Source organism: Bos mutus, chromosome 5, assembly GCF_027580195.1.
Source record: "Bos mutus isolate GX-2022 chromosome 5, NWIPB_WYAK_1.1, whole genome shotgun sequence".
In the NCBI taxonomy this organism is placed as follows: domain Eukaryota; kingdom Metazoa; phylum Chordata; class Mammalia; order Artiodactyla; family Bovidae; genus Bos; species Bos mutus.
The window spans coordinates 107,132,989-107,155,304 of NC_091621.1; the positions used below are offsets into that span (position 1 = coordinate 107,132,989).

At 53.6% G+C, this 22,316-nt stretch overlaps 2 protein-coding genes across 8 annotated transcripts; one reads left to right on the plus strand and one right to left on the minus strand.

Annotated features, from left to right (window-relative positions):
• Nucleotides 1–82: 82 nt before the first annotated feature.
• On the minus strand, nucleotides 83–5,165 carry PHETA2 (PH domain containing endocytic trafficking adaptor 2). 5 transcript variants are annotated; one of them, XM_005907187.2, is made up of 3 exons: nucleotides 4,962–5,165; nucleotides 3,417–3,500; nucleotides 83–2,397 (listed from the first exon to the last, which is right to left on the minus strand). In XM_005907187.2, the coding sequence occupies exon 3, from the start codon at nucleotides 2,390–2,392 to the stop codon at nucleotides 1,604–1,606; it is 789 nt and encodes a 262-aa protein (XP_005907249.1). In that variant the 5' UTR covers nucleotides 2,393–2,397; nucleotides 3,417–3,500; nucleotides 4,962–5,165; the 3' UTR covers nucleotides 83–1,603. The 5 variants fall into 5 exon arrangements, with proteins under 5 accessions (XP_005907249.1, XP_070227596.1, XP_014337466.1 ...); XM_070371495.1 differs by lacking the exon at nucleotides 4,962–5,165 and adding an exon at nucleotides 4,791–4,951; XM_014481980.2 differs by lacking the exon at nucleotides 4,962–5,165 and adding an exon at nucleotides 4,630–4,775.
• Nucleotides 5,166–7,849: 2,684 nt separating this feature from the next.
• NAGA (alpha-N-acetylgalactosaminidase) lies at nucleotides 7,850–16,135 on the plus strand. 3 transcript variants are annotated; one of them, XM_070371492.1, is made up of 10 exons: nucleotides 7,850–8,002; nucleotides 8,433–8,547; nucleotides 9,340–9,475; nucleotides 9,976–10,147; nucleotides 10,598–10,775; nucleotides 11,085–11,179; nucleotides 11,920–12,081; nucleotides 13,581–13,778; nucleotides 14,911–15,054; nucleotides 15,475–16,135. In XM_070371492.1, exons 2-10 carry the CDS (start codon nucleotides 8,532–8,534, stop codon nucleotides 15,607–15,609), a joined length of 1,236 nt encoding a protein of 411 aa, XP_070227593.1. In that variant the 5' UTR covers nucleotides 7,850–8,002; nucleotides 8,433–8,531; the 3' UTR covers nucleotides 15,610–16,135. The 3 variants fall into 3 exon arrangements, with proteins under 3 accessions (XP_070227593.1, XP_070227594.1, XP_070227595.1); XM_070371493.1 differs by having other exon boundaries at nucleotides 7,932–8,002; nucleotides 8,475–8,547; XM_070371494.1 differs by lacking the exon at nucleotides 7,850–8,002 and having other exon boundaries at nucleotides 8,434–8,547; nucleotides 9,366–9,475.
• The last annotated feature ends 6,181 nt before the right edge of the window (nucleotides 16,136–22,316 follow it).

The window sequence follows — 22,316 nt, forward strand, 5'->3', positions numbered from 1 at the left end:
AAAGACCACTTTAATTGAACTTCAAACTATTTTTTAAACACTTTAAAAATACAATTCAAATTTATTACTTGTGCTACTGAAATGATTTTGGAAATTTATTTCATGCCACGGTATATGTTATGTACAACCAAATGTAAAATATATCTGAAAAGGGGGAATATATATCTGAAAAGGGGGGGAATGGGGGCTTTCACACAAACTGCTAAAAAGGAACCAATACGAGTAATAAACATGGTGTTTTAATCGTATAAAAAGCACTGTAACAATAAATATAACCAAAAACCCTATAATATCTGCGTATAAAACAAGAGACACAGGCTGTGGGGCTCCCATACAGGGCTAGAAAGGTAGCCCCTCTTCTTAGGAAACAAACCCAGCTTCCCCGGAGCAGGTCCTGGACCCTGGGCAGCATTGCAGCCTCCTGGACTGAAAAAGGCTCTTAAGCTGAAGACTCTAGGCCTAGTTGGCCCCTCGTCAGGCCTCATAAGACCCCAGTGAGGGAAAGAGGCTAAGGGAGAGATTGTGTATACTGGACCAGGCTCTGAATCTTCCATCCAGCCGCTGCCACCAGAATCAGGATGCCAGGCTGATTGGCCTCTGGCCCTGTCCACCCAGTCACTTTGCCTCTCAGAACAACTGGTAAAAAAAATGCTTGGCACCATGCTGGTGACAGTAGAAACCAGAGGGTCTTGGCAGATACACTCTGGGTAATAAGAAAGACTGAAGGAGTTCCTAGGGGTTTCTGGATCGGGAATACCTTTAGGGGCCCAGTCAAGAGAGAAGAGTTTATCACAGGGTGCCAGGAATCCTATGTCCAAGCTCCTAAAATGCCCAGGACTGAAATTCAAAGTCACTGACTTTCCCAGGGAGTTGAGGACAGAGTTTCTGCTAACAGAAAAGCTACTGGCCCCTCCTGGGGCAGTGACCAGCACCATCTGTTGACAGGGCAGTCAGGGAAAGAAGAGGGGCCCTAACACTTTCTGATCAGGATAAATCCCTCTTTACTAAAGGCCCTGTCTCACCAAAGAGCCCTGTCTTCACTGCAGGATAGGGGTCCCATGTTCAATCTTCTCACCACTCAGGAGGAGCCAAGCCCCCAAAACCCCTGTGACACAGTAAGTCCACTTTTTCTGACAGTGTCAATCCCTCAAGCCAACACTGCAGGCAACTTCGGGTATTTACACAAGATTCCCCATGTTGGAAACTGTAGAATCGTATAGGTGAAGGTGGAGTGACCTGTGGTCATGTGATATTACCCACTTCATTAATATTAATATCCCCTGAGAGAGGGGCAGTCCAGCGCAGAGTCAGCAGACCTGAGTCTTGCCTTGTGACTGCTGAGCAAGCCACCTCTCCTCTCTGGGCCTCAGGAAATAAATGGGTTGAAAGTTAATGATTTTGCAGTTCCCTCTAGGCATGAAGGTGGACTTGGAACCTGGGGGAAAAACCTAAAAAGCAGGAAGCAGAATGCTCACCTCAAAAGCAACTTCAGAAACCAGTTTAAAAAAAAAAAAAAGAACCTATAAAACCTTAAACTCCTGAAAAAGCACTGGCCCTGGCATCCTGACCAGCAGGACAAGGGCTGAACCCGAAGGGCCCAGGCTCAGGGTCTGTCCTGGTCCTTGCATTCTGGCTGGTTCTCCTGGGCCCTCTGCAGCCAGGCCCGCCTCAGCTCCATAATCTCCCGGCCGTACCACTCATGCAGGGTAGAAAAGCAGGAGGTCTCAGGGGACACGGGGCTCTGCCCCCTGCCTAGGAGGAGGCTGGCAGGGCCCTGCAGCTCCCACTCGGCCAAGCCCCGCCCTGCTGGCCGGCTGCCCCCTTCTTCCACCAAGCCCATTGGGCTGCAATCTCTAGAGAGGGAGTGGCCGTTCTCCAGGCCAGAGGACCAGCGGTCAGGAGCCTGGGGCTTGCAGCGGCTGGAAACGGCCTTCCAGGATGAGCGGCGGTGCAGGTCCAGGCTGTGGCGGGCTTCACGCAACTGGTTCTCCAGCTCGCGCACCACCAGGCGCATGTACCCAAAGCTTGCCCGAGACAGCGCCTTCACCCAAGCCTCCTGGGCCGCCGGCCCATCTGCCGCGAGCAGGTGTGGGCGCACCCCAGGAGCGTCGAAGCGGATGGCGAAGGCAAACTCTTCAGGCACGGGAGCCTCCGCCAGCTCCACCGTGCAGCCCTCTAGCACCACGAGGCTCAGAGGCGCCCGGCCCTCTCGACTCTCAAAGGAGAACAGCAGGTTGCCCTTGAGGACAAACCAGCACCTTCGGCCAGCGCCACTGGGGGTGGGTGGCGTCCCTGCGCCTCCCCACGTGCGCAGGAAGCCTGTGTGGTCTGCCGGGGAGTCGCTCAGTGCGTAGTGGGCCACACTCCTCTCGTTCAGCTTCATGGCTCCCATGAAAACTGTGAGATGACAGAGGCGAACAGCGATCAGAGAGGGAGGCGGTGCTTGCACCCCGTGGGAAAAAGAGTCCTGGCTCTGGAGGAGGCCTGGGCCCCAGCCCGGTGGCCTCTTCTTATTTTCTGTGCCCTGAGGTTCTCAGTGTCTCCATCTGTGAAATGGGCTAGTCTCCCTGCCTTTGTTCTCAAAGGGTTGTGAGGATCATGCAAAAAAAAAAAAAAAATCTGGTTATCAGAGGACTCAGAGAAAAGGAAAATGTAATTTGTGTCAGACCAGGAAGTATGGCAGGGCTGTGAACAGCTTTTTAAAACCCAAAGGAAAAGGCATCAGCTGGGCTGAAATGGACCCCAAACTCATAAAAGCCACTGTGCTTACATCACCCCCTAATCTGAGGGCCCCTTAGCTCCAACCCTGAAGCTAAACATCCGGGGTTTCCGTGGGCTCCGTGGGTCCCTGCTGGCCTCTCCATTTGATGGCACAGTAGTCCTTTAGCTGCCGGCAGGGCCCGATAGGGCTGGGGTGGGGCAGGCCTGCCTCATTCCTCGATGAGTGTGGGTTCAGATAGGGACCTTCTCAGGAAATAAGTACAAACACAGGGCATGGTGGAGTAGGATCAACCTCAACTACCGAGTGTTGGTGCCCCATACATGTGTGCTAAGTCACTTCAATTGTGTCCAACTCTTTGTGACTCCATGGACTGTAGCCTGCCAGGCTCCTCAGTCCATGGGATTCTCCAGGCAAGAATACTGGAGTGGCTTGCTATTTCCTTCTCCAGGGGATCTTCCCAACCCAGGGATCGAACCCAGGTCTCCCATGTTGCGGGCAGATTCTTTACCATCTGAGCCACCAGGGAAGCCCACGCAAGTGGCATATAATCCAACTGTTCTCCTGACTCACAGAAAACTGAGACCAGAACAGTGAAGGTGAGCTTCCCAGGATCACGTGGCCAGTGAGAAGCAGAACTTGGTCTCCTGATTCCCTCATCTCTTTGGGGGGCAAGTCCTGGCAGTGACCCACTTACCCGCAGAGCTCCCTGGGCAGGGGTGGGGGTCTCTCTTGTCTGGCCACACGGCTCAGCCCTTTGACCACGTGGTTTCCAGGACACCTGCAAAAGAATTCTCAAATATAGTCAATCCATCCTAAAGGATTGGACTTACTCCTACTCAGCCTCCTATTCAGCCTCAGGTCAAATGAAACCACCACCTCCTCCAGGAAGCCTTCCCTGACCCCTGATAATCTACTGCCCTGCCCAAAATACACATACACACAGAGGTCCACCCAGGCCCTGCAATTACGAGCAATTTAAGGATCTGAGTCCCATTATCCTGATCATCACTCTTTGGACCTCAGCGCCCTGCCCTCTAAGGCTAGGTCAGAGTTAAGTGCCCACATAGCTTGTTGCTTTTCCCTTTTAGTACTTGCCACATAGTTTATCTGTGGTCTTTAAGTGACCTAATTTGAGAGGCCTGCCCTGATCACTATATGTAAGGTGGTCCTGATCAGGAAGGTGGTCTGATCTAAAGTGACCCAACAGCAGCCTTCATCCCACAATGATCTCCTTTGTGTTTATAGCACTGTCCCCAGCCCCAGAATGTCTAGAACCAACCAACTGGACTTGATTCCGGTAGAACCTCCCCAATATCCAGCCCTTTGCAGGGCTTGGGGAGGTCCTCAGAAAGTATTTGTTAAAATAACTGAATACAATCGTGGACAAAATAAAGCCCCTCCTTCCTGGAGCCTACATTTCCGAGGGGGAGGCACACTGTAAAAAAAAAAAAAAAAGGACAAAAATAAATAATAATTAGTGTCTTTTAAAATCAATTAAATAACGTGAAGACCCGTCTTGATAAGGGCTATGGAGAGAAGCAAGCAGGGTCCTGAGATGGGGGCTGGGCCGGTCTCCGATGGTGGTTGGAGGAGAAGGAAGAGAACAACACAGATGGTTGGTTCCTTGAGTAGTGGCCTCACCTCCCGGCCGTCCAGCACTGGGGCGCGGAGAGGAGATCCGCCGACCTAACTGTCTCCCCTCCCCAGGGAAGGACGTCTCCTCCCCACCCGCTTCCCGGGTTAACGAGGCCCGCATTTCAACCCCGGCAGGAATCCGCTGCACTGCATTTTTCTAGATTCTTTTGTTAGAGGAGCGGCGGGCTGGGGCGTGGGACCCACTGGCCATGGCCACCGCGGGGGGGTGGGGGTGTCTGACCCGCTGTCGCCCAGAAACGGGGTGGCCTCACCGGGAGCTCCGCGGCCAGCACCGCAGACTCGGGGCGCGGCTGCCGCCTCGGTTTCCCCATCGCGCGGGGAGCGGCCCCGCCACGTCCCCGCGGGCCACGCCTTCCCGGGGCCGCCTCCTCCCGGGGCCGCCTCCTCCCGAGCCCGCCGGGCCCGCTCTCACCTCCACGCCCCCGAAGCCCAGGAGCGCGGCCCGCGGGGTGGCCCGGGGCCATTTCGACTCCGGACCCCACGCCACCGTCTGTCCGGGCCGCTAAACGTGGCCGCGGGAGCCGAGAGACCCCGCCTGGGCGGCTCGAATTACCGCCCTCACCCCTCCCCGCCCACTACTCACTAGGCCCCGCGATCTACGCCGGGGGAAACTGAGGCCTGGCCGGCCGTGCCCGGCGTGAGGCCCAGTGCTGGTCGGCGGTGGCCGGCCTCGAACCCGGAGTCCCACCTCGGGCCATCCGGGGGCCTCAGACCCAGGCCACCTCCCAAGAACTTCCAGACCTTCTCTTTTCCCCTCTCCAGCCCCCCTCTCCCCGCCCGGCCCACTTCTCGCACAGAGCCAAGTCTGGGACGGGCTCGGCCCAGACGCCTCCTCTGGGCGGGCTCCTATCCAGTCCGCGAGGCCCAGCCCAGCTTCCCAGTCACCCAACCCGGCCCCCTGGAGTCGGCTGGATCTCGCTTCCGGAGTGGAGGGGATTATTCATTTCTGCTCCCTTCACTCCTGCCAGCCTGGAACCCATCTTCAGCGCCCAGGCTCTGCCTGGGGTCAGTGGACAGCTAGGCCTGCGGTAAAAGACACAGGAGGGCACAACCAAAGATGGGGGAGGCTTTCCTGACAGCCCCGGGAGCCTGGTGAGCTCAGAACATCTGCCCATGAACTTGCTGGTTGTCACCTCGAAGAGTTCTGGCCCTGGCAGTTCCTGCAAGAACGCTCCTCCTTCCCAACCCTACCCCAAGGCTCTTAACTCCTCCAAGGTCCTTCACATTATTTAGGCCTCAGTTCCCGTCCCCTCCCCAGCCCTGAGAAAGCAGCCTGCCTGCCGGTCTCTGTCACATCCCTGGTTTGTATTTGCATGATAACACTAACCACTTCTAAAAAAAAAGTTCCTTACATTCATGGTTTTATTTCCTGTTTATTATCTGTCTCCCCCACTAACTTTTATTCAGTTACTAATAGACACCATAATAAATGAGATAGGAGGCAATAAGTTCTGTGGAAAATATACAGCACGGGTTAAGGGGCCTGGGAATGGGGCGGGGGGTGCGGTAGGAAGGTTGCGATTTTAAACAGCATGGTCACAGTAGGCCTCACCTAGAATGTGACATTTAAGAAATAATTGAAGGAAACCAGGGAGCCATTCATGCCAGAATCTGGAGGGAGAGCATTCCAGGCAGAAGGAACAGCTAGTGCAATGGCTCTGAGACCTGCTGTGTTTGAGGAACTGCAAGGAGACCCGTGTATGTGTGTGTGTGTGTGTTGGGGAGTGGCAGGAGCAGCAGGATATGGGGTTAGAATGTGTGGGGTGGGGCTTTGTAAATCTGTGAGGGTTGCTACTCCAGACTGAAACGAACGGCCATCCCCAGGTCTTGAATGAGGTTTTTGTTGTTGTTGTTTTTTGTTTTTCTTTAGTAATTATTTATTGTGCTCTATCTTCATTGCTGCTGGGGCTTTTCTCTAGTTGCAGGGAGCAGGGGCTGCTCTGTAGTTGGAGTGTGCAGGCTTCTCATTGCCGTGGCTTCTCGTTGCTGAGCACTGGCTCTAGGGTGAGAAAAGGCTTCAGTAGTTGCGGCCTATGGGCTCAGTAGTTCAGTTCCCAGGCTCCAGAGCACAGGCTCAATAGTTGTGGCGCCTGGTAATGTCCAATCTTCCTGGACCATGGATCAAACCCGTGTCTCCTGCATTGGCAGGGAGATTCTTTACCACTGAGTCACCAGGGAAGCCTTCGAGTGAGGTCTTGAGCTATGTTTTAAAGGATTTCTCTGGCTGCTAGGAAGAAAAAAATATGAGTGGAAGCAGACCAGTGAGGAGGATGCTGGAGTAATCCAGGCAAGATGTGATGGGTGCTGGGAGAGTAGAAATGGCCAAATTCGGGTTTGTTTGCTTGATTATTTTTTTGGACGCACTGCGTGGGCATGCACGATCTTCCTTCCCCAGCCAAGTATGGAACCAGCGCCCCCTGCGGTAGAAGTAGGGAGTCTTAACCACTGGACCGCAGGGAAATTCCTCAGCATGGGGTTTGAAGGTGGAGAAGTACTAGGTCTGCACAGAGACTGGACGTAGGGAGTGAGGGGAAGAGGAGCCAAGGAGAACTCTAATGTTTTGGCCTGAGCATCTGGAAGGAAAGTTGCCATTAACCTGAGATATGAAAGTGGCGGTGTTTGGAGCCAGTTCTGTTTGAGATGCCTTTGACCATCCAAGTGAAGGTTGCCAAAAATAAAGTGTTTGGTATCTAGTTGTTGCTCAGTAGGAATGTGATGAATGAAAACAGAAAGAATGCAGAGTGTCTGGATAAGCATAACAGGTGGCCCAAGTGTCAGGCAAGGTAGGAGAGTCTCCTGGCTTTAAAAAGTGGTTCGTTGCGCCTATTCATCTTCCACTACAGTTTCTGAGTGGTTTACTATGGGCCATACTCCAGGGCATACTCTCATTTTTCTTTAAAAAAGCCCTCAGCAAGTATCCATGCCACAGCTATTAAATGAGCATCTACAGTGCCCTATCCAGAAGACTCTTGGGAGTCCCTTGGACTGCAAGGAGATCCAGTCCTTCCTAAAGGAAATCAGTCCTGAATGTTCATTGGAAGGACTGATGCTGAAGCTGAAACTCCAAAACTTTGGCCACCTGATGCGAAGAACTGACTCCTTGGAAAAGACCCTGAGGCTGGGAAAGATTGAAGGCGGGAGGAGAAGAGGGCGACAGAGGATGAGATGGTTGGATGGCATCACCGACTCAATGGACATGAGTTTGAGTAAGCTCCGGGAGTTGGTGATGGACAGGGAGGCCTGGCATGCTGCAGTCCATGGGGTCTCAAAAAGTCGGACACGACTGAGCGACTGAACTGAATCCTCGCCTTAAGGGACCCGGCAGAAGCGAAAGGACTAGCTCGGCGAAGATGAGGAGCTTGTGCGGTGGGCGCGTGCCTGCCTCGGGAGCGCGCAGAGCCGGAGCTCGAAGGAGGAGGGGCTTTGGGAGGTTCCGAGGGCTTTCTGGGCCCGTGTAGGGAGGGGCGGGACGTTGCTAGGGGGATTCTGATAGGTTCCGCCGGGAAGGTTTGCGTCCGTCAGGCCCCGCCCCACTGGAACGCGGTAGACGAATCAGGTGACTGCGGCGGTAGTCTACTCGGGAGACAGAACCAGGCGGCGGCTCAGATCGCAGCGGAAGAGTCGGTGAGCTGCCGAGGATGGGCGACTGTGGGTGGGCTCCCAGGGCTGGGGCGCTGGGCCTGCGGCCTTTGGGGGCGGGGCGGCAACCCAGCCCCGGTGGGAGCGGAGGCCCGGCCCCCGGCCCGCCACCTCCGATCTTCCTGGGCGTCCTGTAGTCTGTAGCTGCCTCTTTCTGACCCTAGCCTGGCAGAGGGTCGCCCTTGACCACTCGGGGTTCCCAGCAGGGCAGAGGAGGTGAGGTCTAACGTCCATGATACCTTGTTGAGTATTTCCGACGGAAGAACCCAGGCTCGGGGAAGTGATGGCTGGGGGGAGAGACTAGGGGCTGTGAGGGCGGCTTGGGCTCCCAGTGTGGGATCCACAGCCAAGGGCGGCAGGGCTAGCCAAACAGTGGGGACCCTAGTGCTTTTCTTTCTTTCTTTCTTTTTTCCAGTGCTTTTCTAACGTTTCTTAGCTTCCAAATCCCGACATACAGAGGCTGGTAAAAGCAGAGCAGATCTGGTCAGGTCCTGAGACCGCTGAGTCCAGAGCAATGTTGCTGAAGACAGGTACCCACACGGACCGGGTGGGGTGTGTGTGGCTTTGGGAGGGGTAAGTGACCGCTTGCGGGGGCGGGGGAGAAGGGGGCGGGTGATGCCTGGAGGAAGTTCCAGTCCTGTGGTTTCTGGGCCTCCTTCTCTGATGTGGGCATATGGGGAGACATGTTCCTCTCTTATTCTTGGAGGTGGGCCAGAAAAGGAGGAGATCCTTCCCAGGCAAGAATCAGTTCCCCTCCAAAGAGACCTCTCTTCTTTGCTCACCCCCTCTACCTCACAGCCAGAGGCCCTATCTTCTGTAACATCAAGGTGTGCTGATAACAGCCATATATGTCAGTATAGAAATTCCATTTTACAGATAAGCAAATTAAGGCCCTATGGTGCTGTTCCCACCAGCTGACCTCTTAAGCCCTTCCAAAGCCTCTTGGGTGCCTACAGAGAACACCGAGCCCTGGATGGGGCTCAGGAGACCTGGGGCCTGGCTACAGTGTCCTGTCAAGTTCTGTGTGAATGGAGTAGGGCGAGCTGGTCAGGGTGTAGAAAGGCTGTGACTCCAGCTGTTAGATTTTGGTGATCCCAGCACTGCTGTGGCGACAGCAGGGGGGAATCCAGGCCTCAGACACCGCCCTATGCCTGGGACTGTCCACCCACTCACAGCCTGGTGGGAGCCAGCAGTTGCAGGAAGAGCCCATTCCACCTTAAGCTGGAGAGTCTGGTTCCCCTAATGCTCGGGGCTGGGCGGCATGCGGATGGCTGGGGAGAGGGCTGGGGCGGTGGGAGCCACTCACAGTCCGCCCCCCACAGTGCTCTTGCTGGCCTTGGCGTCCCAGGTGCTAGTCCTGGAGAACGGGCTCCTGCGGAAGCCACCCATGGGCTGGCTGGCCTGGGAACGCTTCCGCTGCAACATCGACTGCAGTGAGGACCCGAAGAACTGCATCAGGTGAGTCGGGTCTGCACCACCAGACAAGAGTGGGGGCAGGCGGGGGTGGGGGTCAGCTCGAAAAGAGGGCAGGGTTAGGGCCGCCCCCCCATCCCAGAGAGGAAGCAACCGGAGATAACTTTTGAGACATCTGACATTCAGGCTCATGAGGGAGGCATCTGTGGTAACCTCAGGCCTGTAGGGGACCCAGCCCCTGAGATAAGGGAAAGGAGATCACGGTTAAGGGTCAGGCCTGACCCCACGTGCTTCCCACTGGCCCAGTCCTGCTTCTTGGCCTGGAAGGCAAATCACCCCATTCGCTCCACCCTGCTTATGGCTCAGGACATAACCCTTGGTCGCCTGGCTTAGTCTCCAGCTTGACAGCAAAGGCCATGGTACTTACAGGCTGGATCCACACTCAGAGTATCTAAGAAGTTTGAAACACTCTGAGGAAGTGGGGTGGGGTTAGGGCGAGGCCCACGCTGGGCCACTGAGCAGCCCTCTCCCCTGCCCCTCACCAGTGAGCAGCTCTTCATGGAGATGGCTGACCGGCTGGCGCAGGATGGATGGCGGGACCTGGGCTACGTATACCTTAACATCGATGACTGCTGGATTGGTGGACGTGATGCCAAGGGCAACCTGGTGCCGGATCGCAAGCGCTTCCCCCACGGCATTGCCTTCCTGGCTGACTATGTGAGCCCCCCACCCTGAGGGCCAGACCACTCTTTCTACTCCATCCTACTTAGGGCTCATTTCTATAGTCCCTGCCTGAGAACAAACAGTTTGGTGGAGGAAATAGATACGTGAACAGGTAGTTGTGAGCCACGGTCGTGAGCAAGAGCAATGAAGGACCTCTTATTCAGCCTGGGATTTTAGGAAGGTTCTCTGGAGGAGGCTGATCCCAGAGAGGGCATTCAAGGCAGAGAGGATGGCAGGAGGAAACGCCTAGAGGCCGAGACAGCCCACACAAGGTGGGAGGGAGGGGAAGGGTCATGGTGGCAGAGGCAAAGCCAGGCCAGAAAGCTGGGACCCTTCCCTCCAGGCTTCCGGGAGCCTCTGAAGGTTGTAATGGGGCCTGGTCAGCTGTGCCTGTGACTGGTTCCCTGAGGTATCCACTGTGTTCTCAACCCCTCCCTGCCCCAGGCTCACTCCCTGGGCCTGAAGCTGGGCATCTACGAGGACTTGGGCAACTTCACCTGCATGGGTTACCCGGGCACGACGCTAGACAAAGTGGTGCAGGACGCGCAAACCTTCGCCGAGTGGAAGGTGGACATGCTGAAGCTGGATGGCTGCTACTCAACCCCCCAGGAGCGGGCCGAGGGTGGGTCCCGCAGCTGGCTGGGAGCCATTAGGTAGACAGGGAGGGGTGGCCGTGGAAGGCCCCCCATTGGCTGGCTGTATGGCCCCTAGGGGGTAGTGTTTCCCAATTCCTCTCCCCCAGGGCCTAGGGGTATCTTGGCTCCCAGAGCTCTGGTGCCTTGCTCCACCCAGGGTGTGTATGCAGCTCTGGGTACAGGGGAGGTGCCTGCTCTTTTGAGCATTAGTCTCCTCATGTGTGGGGGGAGGTTTAAGCTGAGGCCCGAGATCACCTTGGGTCTCTTCATCCTAAAATGTGGTTGGACTTCTCCAGGGTACCCCAAGATGGCCGCTGCCCTGAATGCCACAGGCCGCCCCATTGCCTTCTCCTGCAGTTGGCCAGCCTACGAAGGGGGCCTCCCCCCAAAGGTGAGCCATTTTCTGCACCCATCTGGCAGTGCCCACCCGTACCCAGGCCTTTTCACCTTCTGTGCAGCCAGAGCTTCTGTCATCTTAGTTGCTCACATGCTGACTTGTAGGAGGGTCGTAAGTACCTGAGGGGCCTGACCCAGCCCAGAGTCTTAGAGGAGACACTTGTCAGGTGGGCTGAAGGGTGTGGGAGCCGTGTGTCAGGTGCTGACACGGCTCCCCTGCAAGCACTCAGAATCCTGGGTGGTACTGAATGGGCTTGGAGGGCCAGAAGACTGGTGAAGCCAAGGCAGGTGGGGTCTAGCCTCCAAAAGGCCTCGTGGGCACCTTGCCGGGGCCCTTCAGCATGTGGGATGCTAGAAAGGGTGGAATCAGATGTGCAGACTGGAGGGAGAACCCTGGTGGAGGGTGGCAGTCTCCCTGAGAGAACACAGGGGTGGGCATGTGGGAGGAAGGCTATGGGTACCCCAGCCCAGGTTTCTGTACCCTGGGCTTGGTCCCCACTGGCATGAGAGGGAAGGGTCAGTTTCCGGCCAGCAGCACACCTGGAGGGGATGCCTGGGCAGCCCCAGAGGAGGGGCGCACCCTCCGAGGCCCTTCCTCATCCTGAGCACGCTCAAAGCATGATCTCTTACCCCTTCCCACCCTCTGTGTCCCCTGCCGAGGCTCCCCAGCCCCTGGACAGGCCTCTGGGCCGCAGTGTGACGCTGATCTGGGACTCTGCCTGCCCCCAAATCCAGGTGAACTACACCCTGCTGGCAGACATCTGCAACCTCTGGCGCAACTTCGATGACATCCAGGACTCCTGGAGGAGCGTGCTGTCCGTCTTGGACTGGTTTGTGACCCACCAGGATGTGCTGCAGCCGATAGCCGGCCCAGGGCACTGGAACGACCCAGACATGGTACCAGCATGGAGGGGGCTGGCCCGAGGCCCACGGCCCTGTGCTGTCTTCCTGGGTGCTCTTTGCCAGGCTCCAGCTCAGCACCTCTGAAGTGTGTCATCCACCATGTGGGATGTGCTGTGGGAGCTTGCGTACCATTCTTTTCCCAGGGCCCCACCCCCACCTCTTAGATCAGAATATTCAGGGAGGGTCTGGGAATGCCCATTGTTAACAGTCTTCCCAGATGGTTCTGATGTTTCCTCAAGCTTGAGAACTTGGTCTGGAGTGACTCTGGTCATCACCCCTCTGTAGGGTGGAGCGCACCATGAGCCCCTCTCTCCTGTCATTCCCTCCCTAGACTGTCTTCGCCAGGTCTGCCTCTGAGCCCCCTCTCAGCACTCTGTGCTGTTCCCTCCACAGGCAGAACTGGCCCCTCATACCTACCTCACTCACAGCCCTGACCACTTAAATTGCCTTGCAGTTTCTCCTACAGTTTTATAGCTGTCTCTTCACTTGGTCACCAAGTATTTACCCCCAGTGACAGTTATAATAATTACAAATACTTGGCCAGGTGGAAAGGGTGAGAAATGGACCTGCTCTATAGAGTTCGAGCTCCAGCTCTGCCACTTACCTTGGGCACTTGACTTCATTTTTCCTGTGCCTCAGCTTTGTCATTTGGAAAATTGAAATAGTAGCTCCTGTAATAAGGTTGTTTTGAGTTTGGTTAAAAGGATGACCCTTTAATTTTTCTAGGCCAGTGCATATCTGTTATTGTAAACAGGACTCAACTCCCCAGGGGTTAGGGAGGAGCTGACCTTCACTGACCTACTAAGTGCTAGGCCCAAGGCCAAGTACTTTCATTTTTTGGTCCCGCCGCATGGCATGCAGAATCTTAGTTCTCCGCCCAGGGATCGAACCCGTGCCCCCTGCAGTGGAAGCTTGGAGTCTTAACCACTGACTACCAGGGGAGTCCCCAAAAGGATGATCCTTTAAATGCTTGGTACCATTTGGCACATATGCAGTGTGTAACTAAATTGGTCTCGTTAAGTACACAACGGTGTTGAGTTGGCAGTCATCATGTGTGTCCTGTCAGTGTACTGGTTGCCCTGGCGACAGGAGTGCCCATTGGTGCAACTCTCTTTAGGGCAGGTGGGCAGCTAGTGGCAGGAGCAGACACTGTTCAGGTCTGACTTCCTACCACCCTGGCTGTATTCCTTCCATGTTCCAGTTTATAAATGCCTTTGGCAGTAGGATTTGTTGGATCCTTTCAACATCCTGTGACATGGTCAGAGCATATTATCACCTCTACACTCTTGGTGGAAAAAAAAAGCACTGAGGCTCTGAAAAGTGATTTGACCCACCCCAAAGCCACAGTGCCAGGGAACAGTATTGGCAGAACTAGGGCCCATACCTGGCCGTCTTCCCCATCTCTATCTTGTCTTGCTACAAGTTTAGGGTTGGTCCCCATGCCCACCGCCCTGTAGAGGCCAGAGCTGAGCGCTCCTCTCTCCTGTCCCCAGTTGCTCATCGGGAACTTTGGCCTCAGCTTCGAGCAAGCCCGAGCCCAGATGGCCCTGTGGACAGTGCTGGCAGCCCCCCTGTTCATGTCCACAGACCTGCGTACCATCTCCGCCCAGAACATGGACATCCTGCAGAATCCACTCATGATCAAAATCAACCAGGATCCCTTAGGCATCCAGGGACGCAGGATTCTCAAGGTACTGGGGTGTGGGGGCAGGGAAGGGGGGAAGCTGAGACTGGCTTCCCTGAAAACACGGCTGCAAGCCAGAGGTTAAGGGGTTGGGATCGGGGTCTGAAATCCACTCAGTCCCTCCTGGTTGCATTCAGTCGGAGGCTCTACTGGCAGCTGCCCTGACTGTCCCCTACTTACCCGGCTAATAGCAGGGCCAGAGCAGGACAGCTCATGGGACTGGGGGAAGGGAGACATCACCACAAATGCACGTGGGGACAGCGTGGCCCCCTGGTTTGGAAGTATTAATACAAGACGTCTGCGCAAGTCTGTGATGTCTGGCAGAGAACTGGGGCTTGCCTTAGAGTGTAGAACTTGCTTGAACCAAGGACTGTAACTAAGTACTGGTAGCATCGTTTACTAGTTTTTGAGCACCTGCTGTGTGCTAGGCATTCTAGATACATTTTCTCAGAAGGCAGTGCTCCTTCCTGGTTTTACAAACGAGGAAACTTAAACTTGAAGCGCCTCGGTGCCTTTGTCCCAAGGCCACACAGTTGGTGAGTGGCACAACAGGACTTGCGGCCAGCAGCGTCGCCTCAAAGCTTGTGCTCTCTGCGCAGAACCCTTGCCCCCTAGTGAAAAGGAATCTCCACCACTCTAGAAGGCACCCGTTGAGCCGGTGATGCCCAGAGGAGGCGTCTGATCCTGCAGAGGGGCTGACGGAGCCCGGCCCAGAGACCTTCTGGAGGACGGGGCTTCCTGCTCCTGGCTCCTCGGGGCAGAGCTCATCATTCCCACTGGACTGGGCCCTCCGGTCTAGAGCCAGGGGCTGTCCACAGGTGTCCCTCCTGTTAACCTGTGAGCTCTCTGACCTTAGGACCTCAGGCAGCATTTGTTGCGTCCAAACAGGGGGCCTGGCACAGAGGAAGTGTCCAGGAGCATCTGTTGAGTCAGGGAAGGAAAGGAAAGAAGGAAGGAAGAAGGGAAGAAAGAGAAAGGAGGAAGGAAGGTGGAGTTAGAGGAGTTGGAGCTGGAGGCTGTTTTTCCTCCTCTAAGCTTCTGTGGGCTGGCAGGACCCAGAGCTCAAGGGAGGGTTGGGAAGGGGGCTTCGGGGCCTGCTGAACAGGGGCCCAAACCAGTTAGCCATCTTCTGTGCCCAGGAGAAATCCCACATTGAAGTGTACTTGCGGCCCCTGGCCAGTGAGGCCAGCGCCATCGTCTTCTTCAGCCGCAGGATGGACATGCCTTATCACTACCATTCGTCCCTCGCCCGCCTGAACTTCAGCAGCTCCGTGGTGTATGAGGTGAGTGCTCTGCTGTCTCAGGACTTTGGACTTTCCTGGGGGCGCTGCTGGGTCCTCACTCACACACCCGTCCCCCTAAGCCGTGGGTCCTCCGGCTGGTGCGGTTCTCTGCTCTGGTGCTTTCAGGCTACACAGATGAACTGCTGTGTGTAACCGAGTCCTGCCAGCCCCCAAGGCCGTGGGTTCCCTTATCCGGTCTTGGTGGCACGTTTCTCAGGTTCTCACCCCCGCCTGTGCTTGGGCACCGCTTGGCTTGGCCAGAGGGGACGTGACTGCGGGGTTCACGCTCCCATTTCTGTAGGGCATACTGGAGGCTCCACACAGACAGGCCAAAGTCCAGGTGTTTACATCCTCTGCGGGGTGGGGTGGGGTCCGTGCAGCCATCCTTAGGGTGGCATTGGTGCTGTCCTCCCCCTGCAGGCCCAGGACGTCTACACGGGTGACATCATCAGTGGCCTCCAGGATAAAACCAACTTCACCGTGATCATCAACCCTTCGGGGGTGGTGATGTGGTACCTGTACCCCATCAGGAAGCTGGAGATACCCCAGCAGTGAGGGGCTGGGGCCAGTGACAGGCTGTGGCGGCACCACTGAGCCTGGACCATGGAGGGTCCGTGTGCTGAGGGCCAGTGCGGTGGGGTTCTCTGCTCTCCAGGCCCGGTTGGCGATCCGACCTCATCAGACTCGGGGTGCAAGCTGAGGGCCAGGTCCCGCTCCCTGCCGGAGCATGAACTCTCCAGGAAACTTGTCCCAGGGAGACTTCCTGTGGCTCTGTGGGCCTCTACCGTGTCTGCACAGCCCCACAGATACTGTTGAACAGCTCGGTCAGCTTCCCCTGTGGGGACAGGCAGGGACACGCATATCTGTCAGGACACGAGCCTTGGACCTTCTGTTTGTTGATTCTGAAATCAGGAATTTTGGGAATTTTTCTTATAATTAGGAGTAGAGCTCTGATCTCTTGTCAGGAACTCCCATGAATTATGCGATTAACCTTCCTGCCCGGAGAAGGCCTTGCAGGCTGACACGGCCTGGGAGTGACCTTGGCTCCTTCGGGTCACCAATAAAGCTGTTCTTTTGTCAAGCAGTTGCAACATGGGCCTGGGGCCATGGGTGGTAGGGACTCTGGGGAGCACGACACGAGGTGCCGGTTTCAGATTTCGCCTCACAGGGAAGACATGTGGCATCGTCCGGCCCCTCACTCCACAACGACTGGCAGATCACACTTCTGACCATGCCAGGCTTGCCTCCCACCCCAGGCCATCCCTGCTCTGCCCAGCATCGTGGTGGTGACAACACAGAGCGGCTGGCTAGTGATGTCCCAGGCCCTCTCCCCTACCCCGTCCACATGTTACAGGGTCTGCCTGCCATGACCACACTCAGCGGCCCCTCGGCTGCACAGGGAAAGGCCCTGGTCTGCTGAGGGATGCTGTGTCATTGTCTGGGCTGTCTTTCAGGTGCCCTCCCCCTTTCTGACAGGCCCTCAGTCAACGGCGCCCCTGGTTGGAGCAGCCGAGGGCAGTGAGCTCTGCCTTTCCCCCACAGGGGCCACACAGCTTATCCTCTGCCCATCAGTGCTCCCAGCTCCCTGCTGAGCTTCTCCTCTCCTACCTGGGTGAGAGGAATTTCAGCCCCCTCAGCTGTGTCCAAAGGAAGGTCCAGGGGCTCTCTGTGACCTGAAGTATATTTCCTGCTCCTCCTCCTAGGGAAAGGGGTATCCAAAGAATGGCTGGTTCTTGACTCTGGTTCCTCGTTCCCAAGCCCTCTCTTTAGCTAAGGCCTCAGGGCGTCTGTCTTCCACGGTGGCTCTTGTTCCCCTTTGGAAAGGGGCAGCAGAGCAGGTGAGGTAGGTTCTCCTTGTGCTTTGGAGCACACATTGGAGCACCCGGGCCCCAGGCTTTCGTGGTTCCCGCTGTAGGAACTCTTCTGGGGGCTCTCCCATGTTCCCTTCCTCAGGGTTCTAAGGTCCTTATGTTAGAGTGTGGTGGAAAGAACTCTCAAATGTGCATTTTATAGGGTAATTTAAGATCTCTGGAGTCCAGGGTCATCAGAGGAAGCTCCCTTTTCCCAGTTGATGTCTTGAGGCTGTGGGTCACTCAGGAGGACCCACGCCTACTTAGCTCAGGCCTCTGCCCTCTGAGGTCTGTCAGCTCCAGCTCCAGGTCTTGGTCATAGTGCTGCTCGAGCCAAATGGAACGGTCTGGGCAGGAACACTTCTTTCGCCAGTCCCAGGAAAGAAATCTTTTCCACCACCCTGGGATGTGGTATTTATTAGTGGTTGAGAACAACAGACTTGGGACTTGGGGCCAGGGATCAGCCTGGATGTGACCAGTTGATTACTGTGCCCTTCCAGACCCAGAGATAGTTTTTACTTGCTGTATAACTTTATCCTGAGGTACCTGATCGGTACTGCAGCTTTAGCCTTTATTCTCTTAACACACGGCGTGCCTGTCTTCTACGACATTGTTTTACTGCCTTTCACCAAAGGCCAGTTTGGAACTCAGTTATTTTTCCCAAGTTCAGCCTTGTTTGGACCCAAGAGTACCCCTTCTGTTTTTTTAAAAAAAAAACATTTTATTATGGAAATTTTTAAAAATAAAAACTGGTAATTAAACCTTCATGTACCCATCACCCAGATCCAACAGCCATCAACCCCGTGCCATTGTTTTATATCTCTCATCCCACACATACTTTTTTGCATGTGAGCCGGAGTATTGAGAGCAAATCAAAGAAAACTCTAAACACCACTGTGTAGCTCTAACTGATCATAGGGCCTTGAAAAGAATATATATCCTTAATAAAAATTTTAATCTGATTACCAGTCTGTGTTCAGTTCAGTTCAGTGTAGTCGCTCAGTCGTGTCCGACTCTGCGACCCCATGAATCGCAGCACGCCAGGCCTCCCTGTCCATCACCAACTCCCGGAGTTCACTCAGACTCATGTCCATGGAGTCGGTGATGCCATCCAGCCATCTCATCCTCTGTCATCCCCTTTTCCTCCTGCCCCCAATCCCTCCCAGCATCAGAGTCTTTTCCAATGAGTCAACTCTTCGCATGAGGTGGCCAAAGTACTGGAGTTTCAGCTTCAGCATCATTCCTTCCAAAGAACACCCAGGGCTGATCTCCTTCAGAATGGACTGGTTGGATCTCCTTGCAGTCCAAGGGACTCTCAAGAGTCTTCTCCAACACCACAGTTCAAAAGCATCAATTCTTCGGCGCTCAGCCTTCTTCACAGTCCAACTCTCACATCCATACATGACTGCTGGAAAAACCATAGCCTTGACTAGACGAACCTTTGTTGGCAAAGTAATGTCTCTGCTTTTCAATATGCTGTCTAATCTGTGTTCAGTTTTTACCAAATGTTTTTTAGGGGTTTTTTGCTGTTTTGTTTTTGGCCACACTGTGCAGCTTGCAGGATCACAGTTCTCTGACCAGAGATTGAACCCAGGCTATGGCATTTGTAGCCTGGAATCCTAACCACTAGGCCCCCAGGGAACTCCCACCGGTTGTCTCCAAAGTATTTTTCTATAGTTTATTTGGATCAAAATCCAAGCAAAGGGTCAAAAAAGTGGTCCAGTAAGAACCACTGAAAGTTTGTCATTCTTATAAAAGCAATGAAAAGTCTGCCGTATATAATCAGAATTAGCTTTAAACTCTAGAAATTAACCAAAGGCTTCCAGTAACCCAGAGAGTGCTCAGTCAAGACAGACAGTAGAGTGTTGGTAAGAACAGTAAGCTCTGTAGAGCTTTTAATTTACCCTAGTACCAGATATTGTCTTGGGGCTAGACAGCATATTAAAAAGCAGAGATATCACTGCTGACAAAGGTACATATAGTCAAAGCTATGGTTTTTCCAGTAGTCATGGGTAGATGTGAGAGTTGGACCATAAAGTTGAACCCTGAAGAAATGATGCTTTCGAACTGTGGTGCTAGAGAAGACTCTTTGGACTTCAAGGAGATCAAACCAGTCAATCTGAAAGGAGATCAACCCTGAATATTCATTGGAAGGATTGATGCTGAAGCTGAAGTTCCAATACTTTTGCCACCTTATGCAAAGAACTGACTCGCTGGAAAAGACCTTGATGCTGGGAAAGATTGAGGGCAGGAGGAGAAGAGAGTGGCAGAGGATGAGATGGTTGGATGGCATCATCGACTCAATGGACATAAGTTTGATAAACTCTGGGATATAGTGACGGACAGGCAAGCCTGGCATGCTGCAGTCCATGGGCTGGCAAGCAACTGAACAACCACAACAGTACCAGATTTTAAGTCGGCTATTTAAAGTATGTTCAAAGAACTAAAGGAAACCATGTCCAAAGAACTAGAGGAAAGAATAGTGTCTCACCAAATAGAGAATACCAGTAAAGAGACAGAACTTACAGAAGGGAACCAAATAGAAATTCTAGAGTTGAAATGTATAATAACTGAGATAAAAATTTCACTAGAGGGGCTCAGCAGACATAACCACACAGAAAAAAAGTCAACAAACTTGAAGATAGGTCCATAGAAACTAACCTATCCAAGGGATAGAAAGGAAGATGAAGAAAAATTAATAGGCTCAGAGACCTGTGAGATACCATGCAGCACAGACATGAGGAGAGAGAGGATGAAAAGATGTAGAAACAATGGATGAAAAGGTTGCATATTTGGTGACAAATACTAATTACACTCAAGGAAGCTCAACAAACAACCAGTAGGATAAAGTCAGAGATCCATGTGTCAACACGTCATAATCAAACTCAGAAGACAAAGTCTTGCCTGGTGGCTCAGCAGTAAAGAATTTACCTGCAATGCAGGAGACCCAGGTTCAATCCCTGGGTGGGGAAGATCCCCTGGAAGAGCGAATGGCAACCCACTCCAGTATTCTTGCCTGGGAAAAAATCCCATGGACAAAGGAGCCTGAAGAGCTACAGTCCAAAGGGTCACAAAGAGTCAGACACGACTGAGCGACAGACCATACCACATGTCATAACCAGAAGATAAAGGGAAAACTTTGAAAGTCAGATAGAAGTGACTCATCGCAAACAAGGGAATATAATTTGAGATGAATGAGAATGAATATGAAACACCAAAAATACTAAAACAGAGCATACTAAAGCATGTGGAGTCAAAGTAATAACCGGAGGGAAATTAATAGCCATAATTTGCCCATGTTAAAATCAGTGAAAGACAACTACACAATGGGAGAAAATACCTGCTATTCATGTATCTGATAAGGGACTTGTATTTAAAATATGTTAAGAAATTGTAACTCAATAAAAAGGCAACCTAATTTCAAACTGGGCAAAGGATCTGAATAGACATTTGTCCAAGGAAGATACGCAAACAGCCAATACTCACTAAATGTAAAGGAAAACAACAGTGAGATACCACTTCACCCCAAAAGGATGACTAGAAAGAGTCAGATAGTAATAAGTGTTGGCAAGGATGTGGAGAAACTGGAACCTTCATATGCTGCTGGTAGGAATGTAAAACCGTAGGGACCCAGAAGCCTTACCCACCCATGCATCAGGTAATAGGCATAGACTCCCGTCCTGACTGTAGAAAGTGGCCACTGAACTGGCCCCAGTCCCTCTCAGCCACAGCCTGGGAGACCCTGGAGAATGAACGCTGTCTTAGACAATCACCCACAGACGGGAGAGCCTTTGTGGAAGTCTAGGTTTCCAGTGGAGAAGTTCCAGCACACTGCTGCAGAAAGGAAATAGAGGTTTGGACACAATGGAGAGGAAAAGAGGAAGACTTACCACATCACCCCTCCCCGAAGGCAGCACAGCTCCGCCCAGGGAGACGTTCTGGGCCCTTGATTTCTCCCACAGGGGAAGTGTGCGAGCGCGCACCTGACTTCCTGGCTGTGCCAAAGAGGCACACTTCTCTCACTCCGCCCAGAGGCCAGGGTCATGGCTGCCTGATGCAGGAGTGGGAAAAGGCTGGGAGAGGGGCCGATAGGACTCGTGGAGGGCATTAAAGGATGCAGATCCCACTACCTGCCGTGCAGATCCACGGAGCCTGCCGTGAGCTGCTGGGGACTCCTTGCCTGCAGGTCCCCCCACCTGGCTCATAGGCCGCCGACCCCTCAATGCGCCCCTACCCCCACCAGCACCCCAAGCTCCGTGCACCTCACCCACTCACACCGCTACCCTGTGGCCAGCTCTCTGTGCACACTCCTGATGGTGGTGAGTGTGACCTTTGGCAGATGGCTTTTGAGTGCATGTAGAAAGCCAGCCTGAGTCTGCAGGCCAGGGAGAGACCATAAACTTGAGCTTTAACTCAGAACTTGGGCAAACAAAGCGAAGGCTGTCAGCTCCTGGCCTGGTGTATCTCAGGATCAAGGGAAGGCAAACAAGCTTAAGAATTCTGCCACAAGGGGGAGCAACAAGTATGGTGGCGGTGTATCCATAGAGATCTGGGAAAGCCGCAGATTCTAGCAGCACTGACCAAGGGATTTCTCTCCCAAAGTCAGCTGGTAAAAAATCTGGAGGGGTGACTGCTACTGCAAGTGTGAAGAAAACCACTCGAGACTTCAAGGAACATGAAAACCAAGGAAACACGACACGACCAAAGGATCACAACTGTCTTCTAGGAACTGACTTCGTTCAAGGCAGCTCAAACCTCCTTCAAGCGAGGCTCCAACAGTACATGAACTGAGAACTTCTACATGTACAAGCTGGATTTAGAAAAGGCAGAGGGACCAGAGATCAAATTGCCAACATCCATTGGATCATAGAAAAAGTAAATTCAAAAAGAACATCTACTTCTGCTTCACAACAAACTGTGAAAAATTCTTAGAGATAGGAATACCAGAACACCCGTCCTGCCTCCTGAGAAACCTGTAACAATACAAGAAGCAATAGTTAGAACTGGACATGAAACAGCAGACTGGTTCCAAACTTCGAGGAGTACATCAAGGTTGTATATTGTCACACTGCTTATTTAACTTATATGCAGAGTACATCATGTGAAATGCGAGACCGGATGAAGCACAAGCTGGAATCAAGATTGCTGGGAGAAATATCAATAACCTCAGATATGCAGATGATAACATTCTACTGGTGGCAAGTGAAGAGGCTGGGAAAGATTGAAGGTGGGAGGAGAAGGGGCCCACAGAGGATGAGATGGTTGGATGGCATCACCGACTCAATGGACATGAATTTGGGTGAACTCTGGGAGTTGGTGATGGACAGGGAGGCCTGGCGTGCTGCAGTCCATGAGGTCGCTAGAGTCAGGCACAACTGAGCGACTGGACTGAACTGAACTGAACTGAAGAGG

Bases quoted from the DNA above. Each gene is read 5' to 3' on its own strand.
- NAGA (XM_070371492.1), top strand. The intron at 10,148-10,597 runs GTGAGCCCCCCA...TCCCTGCCCCAG, and splicing joins TTGCCTTCCTGGCTGACTAT to GCTCACTCCCTGGGCCTGAA. The intron at 11,180-11,919 runs GTGAGCCATTTT...CCCCAAATCCAG, and splicing joins AAGGGGGCCTCCCCCCAAAG to GTGAACTACACCCTGCTGGC.
- PHETA2 (XM_005907187.2), bottom strand. From the start codon at position 2,392: ATGGGAGCCATGAAGCTGAACGAGAGGAGTGTGGCCCACTACGCACTG.